This window comes from Oculina patagonica, chromosome 14, assembly GCF_052425735.1.
Source record: "Oculina patagonica isolate OP01 chromosome 14, crgOcupat, whole genome shotgun sequence".
Classification (NCBI taxonomy): domain Eukaryota; kingdom Metazoa; phylum Cnidaria; class Anthozoa; order Scleractinia; family Oculinidae; genus Oculina; species Oculina patagonica.
Window position 1 is genome coordinate 6,481,759 of NC_135771.1, and position 12,937 is coordinate 6,494,695.

At 34.5% G+C, this 12,937-nt stretch overlaps 1 protein-coding gene across 1 annotated transcript in view; it reads left to right on the top strand.

Annotated features, from left to right (window-relative positions):
- Positions 1-12,937, top strand: part of LOC144638393 (uncharacterized) — a 252,085-nt gene that overhangs the window by 172,780 nt on the left and 66,368 nt on the right. The window contains 4 exon segments of the mRNA XM_078497606.1: positions 9,371-9,670; positions 10,682-10,984; positions 11,398-11,703; positions 12,354-12,656. Of these exon segments, the coding sequence (XP_078353732.1) occupies positions 9,371-9,670; positions 10,682-10,984; positions 11,398-11,703; positions 12,354-12,656 (1,212 nt within the window).

Here is a 12,937-nt window from a genome sequence, read left to right on the forward strand (position 1 = left end):
TAACCTTGCTGGATACAGCACATATTTTAAGGAGGGTGTTGTCAAGCTAAGAACTGGCTACTCTTTAGAGCCCCAGGACCATAGTTTGGTCTCGGCGCTAAGAAATTTAAGCAAACATGACGTAAAGAACGTAATAATAATAATAATAATAATAATAATAATAATAATAATGATAATAATAATAATGAGGAGGAGGGTGCTATCAAGCTAAAAGCTGGCTACCCCTTAGTGCCCCATTGACCATTGGTCTCCGCTCTAAGGATTCTAACATTACATGAGATGATGATGATGATGATGATGATGATGATGATGATGATGATGATGATAATAATGATAATAATAATAATAAATAATAATAATAATAATAATAATAATAATAATAATAATAATAATAATAATAATAATAATAAGCTATATTGTAGCCCAGGTTGCATCTCAAGCAGGTAAAGCCAAACATGCATTAAACATGTTAATCACGTACTCGGCTTTCATGAAAACCAATTATAAATTGATGGAATTCTGAGTTTAAATAAAGTGTCACTCACCCACTCACTCACTCACTCTTTAAGCTTAATTGACTAATAACTCAGTACAGAATACCTAATTAAAGCTCGATGGTGGATTGTTATTAGCTTGATACAAAAATACTATTAAATATACTACAAATGACTGTATGTTCAGTGTTGTTGTAAGAACCACATGGCACCTACATTGTAGATTCATGACAATCATCAGTTGACTACTCAATGACAATCAGTCAAATTCTTCTTTATAAGGCCTCCTCTCTATAATGGCTAGGAAGTTGTCTTGAACAATAATTTTACTGATCTAGCAACATGTACATTTTGTACATTTTACTTGTACTAAAAATTTTCTACAACAGCCACCAATGTCCAGTAAATTTCTGGTTAATTCTGCCTACAGTATGCCTGATCACTGTAGAGGGGTTCAACTGTATAAGAATTTGTATGCAATTCAATATAATTATGCACAAGGTTTTTTGCAGTATCCCTCCGTTATATACTTGGATTTTTGGCAGTTAGTTCCCCAACTTTTACAAGAAACCCTGTAGGTTTTATTTATGTGTATCCTGCATTTAAAGTGGAATCCCAGAAAATATTACATGTACTTTTCCCAGGATTCCACCTGTGACCTGGGATCCCGTTTAGAATGGTAACAATACCACCTGGATCCCATCCAACTTTGTACACATTCATGAGATAAATAATACATAATTCTGTTTTATAACTGGATATTTGACAGGTGACTCTTCAACTGTGAAAGACAACCCGGAATGTAAAGGACTCTACAGTTTTATTCAGTTCAAAGCATCAGCTGTATGTTTCACTAATCCACTAAAGACTGGCAAATATGTTGGTATTATGACCACAACAAATCAAATTCTCCAGCTATGTGAGGTGGAAGTTTACTCACGAGGTATATTGGTTATATACAGTACATGACTGTAGTGTATAGCTTTGGTGCTTACACTCTAACCCCCTGTATTTATGCCATTAAAGTACATGTAAATCTTACAGCTAACTATAACACCATAACTATAACACCTTTCTTTTTAGTGGAGCGAAGATTTTTAACGAACTTCCCAGTACACAGACCTTTTGCTGCCTAGCAAAACGTTTCTTTTTTCATAGAATTTAGTAAAATTTTTTTTGCCTTCTTTGTAAATATTATTGTAAATTATAGCTCAGTATTTTTTTAATCTTTTTTTTTAATTTTCCTATTGTAATTAAGCTTAATAGTTTTTTATCTTTGTAGATTTTTTATGTTTTTTTTAGATGCAGGGCCCCTTTAGATACCAGCCTATGAGCTGAATGGGCTACCCTGCTTAAAAAAAGTTTTACTTACTTACATTGTACAGTAACTATAACTTATCATCCATATGAGCAGTAAAAGACAATGTCAACTGCAAAGCTACAGCTAGCTACCACATCTTGCAGTTACCTTTGAATGAGCAGCGAGATTAAACATAGCTTTATCCCTGGTCTTGAGATCTTTATTAATGTACATGTACTGTACATTGCCCAACCCTTGTCCCAGCAGCACTCTTCTTAACACTTTTTATATGAAGAGAAAAATACCCTGTAACTTAAACTGACCTAAGGCGATAGCAAATGTTAAACACACAAAAGTTATTTAAACACTACCAAAACAAAAGGTATATGTATAAGGTTTATGGATGTTTTGTCTGAAGAAAACCTAGATTGGGCCTTTTATTTCTTGACAACTTCCTATACATGTACAGGTAAATGTACCTAATATTAAAATGTTGCCAAATATGAAGTCCGTTACCTGATGAGCACTTATTTCAGGACAACTCGGATTAATATTAATCGGATTAATATTAATCCTAATGATTATTATAATCCAGTAATAGATTATTATAATCCAGTAATAGATTATTATAATCCAATAATAGATTATTATAATCTATTACTGAGGTTTGAGCCGTGCCTTAATCCATTAGGATTAATATTAATCTTATGTAAGATTAATATTAATCGGATTAATATTAATCTTAATAATAAATCTCAACAACTCAATCCTAGTCCAAAGCTTCCGAAGATTGGACCCACGCGTACTTTGTGCGCCCTTGCAAGTCGATCGGAATCTCCCCTACTCCACTTTGCATCTTCAAGCACTAAGCTAGGAATAGATACGAAGCTTGATGTAAACATACTTTATTGTTTGAAACAGCTGAAATAGTTTTTTCGTGAACTTGACATCATATACAATATACTTACCATGTCAGTTCACAGATCTGTGTTGTAAGTCTGCAGTGTGTTTGTCATATACATTTGTCATATACTATCTGTCAGATAGTCAAATAGACATATCTGTTATCCCAACATTCACGGAATTTTATCGGGATTATAATAGAGATTAATATTAATCCGGATTATAATATTAATAATAATATAATCCTTCCAATTTTTTGCCGTGCCTTAATCTATTACTGGATTATAATAATATATTACTGGATTATAATAATCTATTACTGGATTATAATAATCTATTACTGGATTATAATAATCTATTACTGGATTATAATAATCCTATTATAATCTATTATTATTATAATCCACGGATTAATATTAATCCGAGTTGTCCTGTTATTTATTATTTTTTTACTGAAGGACACTTAACCTCTAATTTCATGACAGCTAGGTAATTGTCACTACATGTTTTTCTTTTTAGAAAATCTAGCATTTCGCAAACCAACAGTTCAATTCAGAGGCCAGTATCGGAAAGGAGAAAGTAGTTTAGCAGTGGATGGAAATAGCGACACCTATTTTCTGAAGGGAAAGGTTGTGGGATCATGTACACAGACAGACAGAACTAATCAACCCTGGTGGAGAGTGGACTTGGAACAAGAGGAGTCTGTGTCTGAAGTATATGTAGTCAACAGAGGGACAGAGTGCAATTGCGGAAATCGATTAGATAATTTTGAGATAAGAGTTGGCAACATTAAGGGTAAGTAAGGACTTTCAGTTGATAAATTATTTGATGTGCTTTAAGCTTATTTTTTATTATAAACAGTGTTATCTAACTATCAATGCTTATACATGCAATCCTTTCAGACCTCTATATCTAAACAGAAAAGGGATACCAGTGGCGGATCACCTTATTTTTTGGTTAAATAAATTTCCTTTACAAGAGCAGGCCCCTTCCTTATTTCCAAGGCCTGGATGATCGGGGCCCCCACTTCTAAAGCTGAAGGTCTGGATCCGCTATTGAATACCAGGATCGATACCTCACAATTAATTCAAATTGTGACTATACATGTACATGTCGTGTAATAAATTAAGTTTTAGCCGATTAACAATATAGTTTTTGACCAGTCATATCCTGTGAACGCCGTACTCTACAGTTTACCACAAGTTCTATAAATGGTGATAACTTTATTTATTCATTGGGAGGTTATGGTAAAGTAGAGACTGTTACCTTTAGGGAATCACTATTGTCAGGATTTCGTAACATAGACGTAGTTGCTACTTTTAGAGGGTTATAACTTTAGACACTTTACGGTTATTTTGTTTTAATTCTTTCAGGTACATTAGATAGAAGTGGAGGTGTTGTAAATCCTAAGTGTGGTAACACTTTCAGTGTTCCTATAGGAAAAGGTGCATCATTCTTCTGTCATCCCAGTTTAAAAGGGAGATATGTGACCATCAGAAATTTAAAAAATGATGTACCATTCACACTTTGTGAAGTGGAAGTGTACTCTGAGAGAAGAGGTATGAAACATGTTCATGTGTGTGGTGTTGGAGACTTCAACTATGAGCACATTGTGTCAAGTTGTTTGATACATACTGTATTTCTTAATGTTAAAAAGAAAATAAATGTACATAAACATGAATTTGTTTTAAGCAAGGACATATTACTCTAATTTTTGTTTGAACCTGAAGTTTTTTCTTATTCTTGATACATCTTGTGTTGGAATTTAAACATTACAACTATCTTAAATTTCTGATGATATTCGTGATCATTTAAAAGGTAATCTTTGTTGTTGTTACAACTTAAACTGTCTTTTCAAGTTATGCTTTCTATCTGTGTAATACAATTAACGGCAGATTATGATTTTAAGTTAACCTATGGTACACAAGAAGACTACTCGCCTAAATAAAGTTGTTATATTAATTAATGTATTAAGTTATCTATATCCTTTCTTAGTAGAAACTCAGCTGTGTTCTATTGGAAATCCGCGAATCTGATTGGTTCTCCCACTGTTTTCTATTCGCCGACAGAAAACAGTCACGCGCACGTAGCTCTTTAAGCGGTGAAGTTCCTTGATTTTTGTCTTCAAAGTGCACAATATTGTAGGTTTTGGACTGCAATCGTTTAGAGTTTCTACTAAAACAATTAGACTATTCGCCCTTGTTTTCTATGAGCGATAGTCAACTCGGCTGCGCCTCGTTGACTATTTTAACAATAGAGTGTTTCTGTCGAGGAACTATCGGCTGATAGTTGCCCCGCAGAAATGTGATGTTCTTAAAACAAATATTAGCCCGAGAAGCGAAGCTTCGAGGGTAAATATGCTAGTTTTAAGGTGGCCCGCGGCTAATTCCGGGAGCGAAGGTGCTATTTTTTAAATCGAATTTTGGGGATGAAAACCGTAACCGATTTCTTTGATTTTTGGTAGTCGTAATAACAAATTTTTAAATTTTATAAATCTTTACCTTTTAAAGCTCAAAATATAAACAATCGCGAGAAATAAGCACTTTATGGAAAACCTTTTTCTCGAAAATATGCGAATATTTTCAAAACGCGAAGATAGATTTTTTTCTAATTAAGGTCAATTACTTCAAGTAAGCCTAGGTTTCATGTGAGCAAGTTTCAACTAAATCGGCTGGGTAGAAATTGCTGCACAGTTGACTGTTTATTTTTCGCATAAAAATATTGTAAATTATTGGATATTTTCGCCAGCTATTGCAACAATGCTTAATTAATGCTAAGATCACTTCTGTCATTTGAAAGCTCAATACCTCCTAAAAAGTTGCTGAAAAATCTGAAACGATCGGATATTCTCCGCAAAAGTTATAATCAAATGAAGCATAAGTGGTTTACGGTGCGAAAATTGCAAATTAGAAAAATTCAATCTTTTTCGAATTAAAAAAAAATCGACCGATTTTTTTTCTTTTAATTTTTAGTATGCAAAAATCCAACATATAAGCAAACGCCCTCATCTAGTTTCGAGCGTGAAGTCTCGATGAAACTCGTCAAATTTGGCTCTTCAAGATAGCTACCTCTCGTCCTTCACTTTAAAGCGCTTTGGAAACCCCTCAACTAACAGTAAATTATTCAAACATGCCGCATTCTCAAGATTATTTAGCACCTGGAAATGAACGCCCGTTTATTTCAAGGTGCTAAAAAATCTTGGGAATGCGGCAAGTTTGAATAATTTACTGGAACACAAGGGTTTCCAAAGCGCTTCAAAATGGAAGACGAGAGGTAGCCATCTTCACGTACTAAATTCGGCGAGTTGAATCCAGTCTACACACACGAAACTAAATAAGGCCGTTTGTTCATGCTGGATTTTCTCATACTTAAAAATAAAAGAAAAAAAATCGGTAGTCTTTTTGTAGTTCGAAAAACAATGAATATTTTAAAAAATACACTTTACGCACCATAAACATCTTCTGTTTTATTTGCTTATAACTTTTGCTAGGAGTTTCCGATCTTTTCAGAATTTTCAGCATTGTTTTAGCTGGTATTAAGCTTTCAAATAATTAATGGAATCAAAACATTACACAAGCGTTGTTGTAACAACTGGCAAAAATACACAAGCATAATATTTTTAAGCTAAAATCTAACAGTCAACTGTGCAGCAATTTCTACCCAGCCGATTTCGTTGAAACTTGCTCACATGAATTCTTAGATAATTTGAACGTATTGACAGCAATAAGAAAAAAATCTATCTTCGCGTTTAGAAAATATTCGCGTTTTATTAAAAAATAGGTTAATTTAAAAGTGCTTATATTTCGTGTTCACCGTTTTTGTTTGTTCCAAATTTTAAAGCTTTATTAAATTTAAATATTTGTTTTTTCGACTACCAAAAATCAGATAAATCGGTTAAGGTTTCCATGCCCAAAATTCGATTTAAAAAATAGCACCTTCGCTCCCGGAATTAGCCAGGGGCCACCTTAAGAACATCACATTTCCAAGGGGCAACTATCAGACCGAAACAGACAGAAACACTCTATTCTCTATTGAAACACTCTAAATTTTCTTCCGTGCGCACATACAAAATCAAGCATCGTGAATTATTTTTACTTTTGAGGACAAAAAACTCAATTGAAAGCCCAAATTTAACAAACGAAACAAAACCAGACGAGAAACCCACTAAATGCAGTGAATTTGGTTGGGTTTTTTCGTCTGTAGGCAGCTTGTTTACAAAAAACAGTCACGGGCGGGCACTATCGATCCGGGCATTTTTCACGGGAGGGCACTATGGGCTGATAGTGCCCTCCAGTGGACGGGCACTATCGCGTCACGTGTTCAATTTAAACCAAATATCAGAATCGGAGAAAATTTAGTGGTGAACTATAATTGCTCATAAAAAAACTTGGGCTCGTAGTCTAATTGTTAAATAGAAGAACTGCATGTGTCACGGATTTCAGCCAAATATAGACATAAATCATTTTACCTAATTGAGTGAAATATTGAAATAACCACTTAAAAAAAGTTAAGGAACATTTCAATAAACACAGCCAATACAAAATAAAAACTAGTTACGGATGGACAAGAATTGGAAAAGGTTAAAACCAATTGTGATATTTTAGGCTAAACAGCAAAGTTTATCTCATTTAATTTGCTTGTTACTTTTAATTACATGTTTGTAATGAAGCTATGGTTTTGTCATTTAGATACATAGAAGAAATTTCTTTGCTTAAATTGAGTTTTATTGTAAATGTAATAAAATAGGCAAAGTGCAGCCATGACACAGTACCTTTAGGGTCACTACAGGCTGCTTTGGATTTGATCTATGAAATGTAAAATTGCAATAAATGGTAAAATGTGTAATACTATTTCAGCGTGCCCAATGCAGGCTATTGGTGTGGCCAGCAGTGATGCATTTCCACCCGACAACGTCTCAGCCTCATCATATAGTAGTGGTAGTGGAGCTGGTAAGGGTCGACTGAATGGAGATGGTGCATGGTCACCAAGGACTGACAACAATGCTAATGACTACTTACAAATAAACCTGCACTATGAGTTTATTATCTGTGCTGTAGCTACTCAAGGAAAGTCAAGTGCAAATGAGTGGACAGAAGAGTACAAGTTACGTTTATCACTAAATGGAACCAGTTGGGTCACATATCAAGAAAGCAATGTTGATAAGGTATGTTTATCACAATCTGTGGGAATTTATTCAATGATAGATCAAATAATTGTATCATACGAACAAGGAAGATGAAAGTTTGTTACGCCAAGTTAAAATTTTGGCATTTAAACGACCGATTAAACGCCTTTTACGTTTTAAGAACGTATACCGGGTATGTATTCTAATGCTCTAATACTTATTTGAACATTTTTTTTTTTAAATAAACCGATGTCTATTTCAGGCTATTGATGCATTTTAAAGTGTGACCATACATTGAAATTCATTTGTGTTCTTCCCACTCATATAATAGGTGTTCAATGGTAATTCTGGAAAAAATGATATTGTAAAGCACAGTCTCAAGAAAATTGTGAGCGCAAGGTTCATCCGGTTCCAACCAACAAAGTACTCAGGTCGCAAAGCTCTGAGAGTCGAAGTGTATGGAATACTTGTTTCTACAGGTAATAATTTCACTTGCTATCTGACTGCTGATTGGACAATTACTGGTAAATAGTTAGAAAATAATTGTTTTTTCCCAGGGTAAATTATTTAAATTATATACATGTAGTTGTTTCCTTGGCAAACTCTTTTTGGCTCATTTTAACTGCAAAGTGTTATTCAACGTTACAAAAACTCTTCATTTAAGTTTTACAAGGAATCTGGGATTTCTGTTTCTTTCAAGTCAAAGTCTGTAACAAAATTAATTTTCATATCACAGTACGAACATAGCTATCATTTTTTGTGTGCCTTACTTTGACTAACAAAAATCGCTTGCAGCAAAAACTGTCACTTTCGATAAAGGTCCCCTTGTGTGTTTTAGAATCTGGTCTCAAGATAACTCAGTTGTGAATAAAATGGAAAAAGCCTGTCTATCTCTTTACCCCTATTGTAGAGATTGTACCACACTGTATGTCGTAAACAGTGTGGTCTGAGACTGATGATGTTAGGGAGTTGCACCAGAAACCCATAAGGGTTGAAACGTGTAACTCCCTATGATTCGCATTGTACAAAGCGTTTGCACATTCGTTTACACTAAGTACCATATTTGGAAAATTACGAGAACCATTTAACCAATCAAAATAATATTACTATATTTGGATTGAATTCACAGCGCGCGCTAGCTCGAGCTCGATGGCGTAATCTTGTTTTTGAACAAGCTTGGTTGAATCATCTTCTTGAAGTAGTCTGGAGAATTTCGCTTCGATACATTTAATGTATTTCTTTAGTTTCTGTAAGAAATTTACGGCGTTTAGGTCGAAATTCCAGCAACTTACCGCAAAACCAAAAATTATGTTGCATGTGTCATTACGTGTATAAAGCATTCGCGTACAAATTCTTCGTGTTTCCAAATATGGTACTTAGCAAAATGAATATTCAAACGCTGTGCACGCGCGTTACACGTTTCAACCCTTATGGGTTTCTGGTTGCACCTTATAAAAATTTTTTAGACAGAACATTCAATTCCAATATGTATATACCCAAACAATCTTAAACTGTTTAATTCCATTCCATAAAAATTCTTTACTTTAGTGCCTACACAGGCTCCCAGTGGCTTTACTGTCGCTACAAGCAGTTCTACCAGCATAACAGCTTCCTGGCAGTTACCACCAGAATATGCCAGACATGGAAGCATCACAGGATTTAAACTGTTCTACAAAAAGAAAGACTCTGCAGATTCACCAACCTTGTTGACTAACAGCGTTTCAAGTCTTACTAGAAATATCACTGGACTTGAAAAGAACACAGAATATGAATTTCAAGTGTTGGCCATCAATTCTAATGGTGATGGACGGAAAAGTACTGTAAAGATTGAGAGAACAAAGGAAGATGGTAAGGTGATCAAAAACCAATGATCTCAATAACACTTCACTTGCTTTGTAAAACTATTTCTATTTCGCGGGACTTCCGGAGTAAGATTGCCAGACAAAACAGCCTGAAAACTTGCAGCCCCAATGTAAAGTGTGCCTTCAAAAGCACTTTCAATATTTAAGAACCTTGTTTGCCAAAGTTTGACATTAACTTTCCTACACTGTAATAGTTAGTGTTACTACTTTGACCACATTTCAACATCTTTTATCTTTTACTTACACAAACGCTTGCTTTTAAAAATGTTAGATCAAATAACATACTTTTATTTGGTAATAATGCATGTAATAAACTAACACTTGATGGCTTATAATGGTCTTTGATTGATTGCATTAATGTTTTTATTAATTCTGTAGCATCTAACAACTAATCAGCTTCGATCGTTACGACTCCACTTTACATGAAACGTGTTTATTGATGATTCATATCGCTCGACACGTGGTTATGTTCATTGACCACAATAACATTCAGATTATGTTTTAAGTACATGGAACATTTAGCTTAAATTGTTTATTGCTTGATGTTTCTTTTTAAGATAATTGGGTCACATATTACATTAACAAGGTCGATGTGTTGTTATAGAGTGCTACAGAAGTTTTCAAGTTGATACATGTATTATTCCATTAATGAACTGCAGTTCTGCGACTGGAAGTTCATTCATCTGCCAGCATTGTTATGGCATACATATGTCAGAGCTATACTTGAACAGTACTTGTTCCTAATAACTAGTAGACTAACATTCATTGCTAACCAAACCTGTTTCTGCCTAATGGCTGTTTGGGCTGGCCTTTGCTTTAAAAGACAAAGTGACACTAGATCAACAAATCAGCATACATGTACATCTCAAGGCTGTGCTTATTAATTTTTTACTTATGTTATTGTTAGTAGTTCTTTTAAAAGCTTTGTCAGTTTTACCAATTTTATGCTGTAAAAATTATTTGTTGATGTACCTATATTATTCTACTACATTTTCAGTTCCATCAAAAGCTCCTCAGAACTTCAATGCAACAGCGACCTCATCTACCAGTATTACAGCATCCTGGCAGTTACCTCCAGCAGACTCCCAAAATGGAATCATCAAAGGATTTAGATTGTTCTATAAAAAGAAAGACGCTGTAGGGACACCAACCAAGTTGGTTATTAACGGTGTAGGAAGTCTCACAAAAGTTGTCACTAAGCTTGAAAAGTACACATTATATGACTTTCAAGTGTTGGCATTCACGTCTGTTGGCGATGGACCAAACAGTTCTGTTTTAGTCGAGAGAACAAAGGAAGATGGTAAAATATCATATTTTTTAAAGCTTTTTCTCGTTTAGTGGAAACCCTGTAGACTTTATTTTAAGTGAGCAAATATGAGAGCATTATATTATTAACAGTCTTGGTGCTCGAAATGGCAAAAAAGAAGCTTTATGAGAAAGCTGCCACTGTGTTTTAAACACCCACTATTGCGATTTAAGACAAAAAAAAGTGCCTGCTAAGCGATCTCTAACTCTTTGCTAAATCCTTGTTATGGTGTTAAGCTACATGTATTTGGAGAAAAGTTTATACAATTTCGATGTATTTTTCTAGAAATATCTTCAGTGTATGTTTTAGTGTGAACGTTAAACGTTTTCCATTTGGTTTTGTATGTACTTATTAAGTCAAGAAAATTTCGAATGACTTGTTTGAACTCTTTATTTGATTAATTGCAGTTCCTTCACTGCCTCCAGGTAAACTCTCTCTCACTGTTGAAACCTCCACCAGTATTTTGGCATCCTGGGAGTCACCGCCAGAAAACTCCAGACATGGAATAATCAAAGGATTTAAACTGTTCTATAGGAAGAGAAGCTCTGCAGGGTCATCAACCACGATGTTACGTATAAATGATGGAGCTACTCTCACTAAAAATGTTACTGGGCTTGCTAAATACACAGAATATGTTTTTCAAGTGTTAGCGTTTACTTCTGTTGGTGATGGACCGAATAGTACTGTAAAATCTGGGAAAACAAATGAGGATGGTAAGAAATTCATTATATGTTTAGCAAAATTAATGGCTACTTACCTTGCATAAATCAGTTTTCCTGCCAGCTGGTAACAGTCAAAAGACTACCTACCGAGTTCCCAATTTAGTATGCGTTTTCCCAAGCTTAGTGGTTATTTCTATCTACCAAACTGATTACTGCGAAAGGACTCATTATTGTATCATCACACAATTGTTTGATCATGTACATCATATACATTTTCTTTGCTAATTTTCAACTCTTCGACTATAGTAAAAGAAAATTCAGCTCCCGTTATATACAACCATTTAACCACTGTCAACATGTTTCCTGTTTTGTATTTTGGTCGGAATGAGAGTTGAGGATTCAACTTTGGTTTGCACATCCCCATTCGAACTCTAGGGGCTTGCCCACAGAAATATGCAAGACAACAATTTGTCAATCTCTTTAATTTTTTATGTTAGTTGTGCATGTAACGCATATAGTGACTGCTGTTCTTAATAACTAGATCTAATTTACAGTGTACTCAGTCAGAAAGTAATTATAAGCCATAGTTTTTTTTTTCTATTTGTTTACTATTAGAATCGACCCCTGTTTCCATCTTCACATGCTTGTTTTACAAGGTAATAATTTTGTGTGTTAACTGTGTTATTTTCTTTTTACTTCAGTTCCTTCACAAGCTCCTCGTAGCTTCTCTGTCGCTGCAAAGTCATCCACCAGTATTACAGCATCTTGGAAGCTACCACCAGCAGACTCCTGGAATGGAATCATCAGAGGATTTAAACTGTTCTACCAAGAGAAAGACTCTGGAGGGTTACCAAAAACGTTAACCTTTAACAGTGATTCAACTCTAACTACAACTGTCACAAGCCTTTCTAAATACACAGAATATGAATTCCAAGTGTTGGCCTTCACTTCCGTAGGTGATGGAATAAAGAGTACCAAAGAGTTTGCGTGGACAATGGAAGATGGTAAAAAATTGCAAACAATGAAAAAGCGGAGCTTCCGATTTTTGCCATACGTGTTCCAATTTCGAAGGCACTAACATAATGAATTGAGATACACATTTGTAAGGATTTATTACAAAGCTGCAAACTTTTAACTATTTATGAGTATGACACCACTGTGGTTTGAATCTTTTTTTCAAATGAATAGTAGTGTTACATACATGTATAGCTGTTTTGGATCAGTTTATGTTATTGCTCTTAAAGTCGTTCAATTTCATTTACAACCAACAAATATTGTGCCAAAT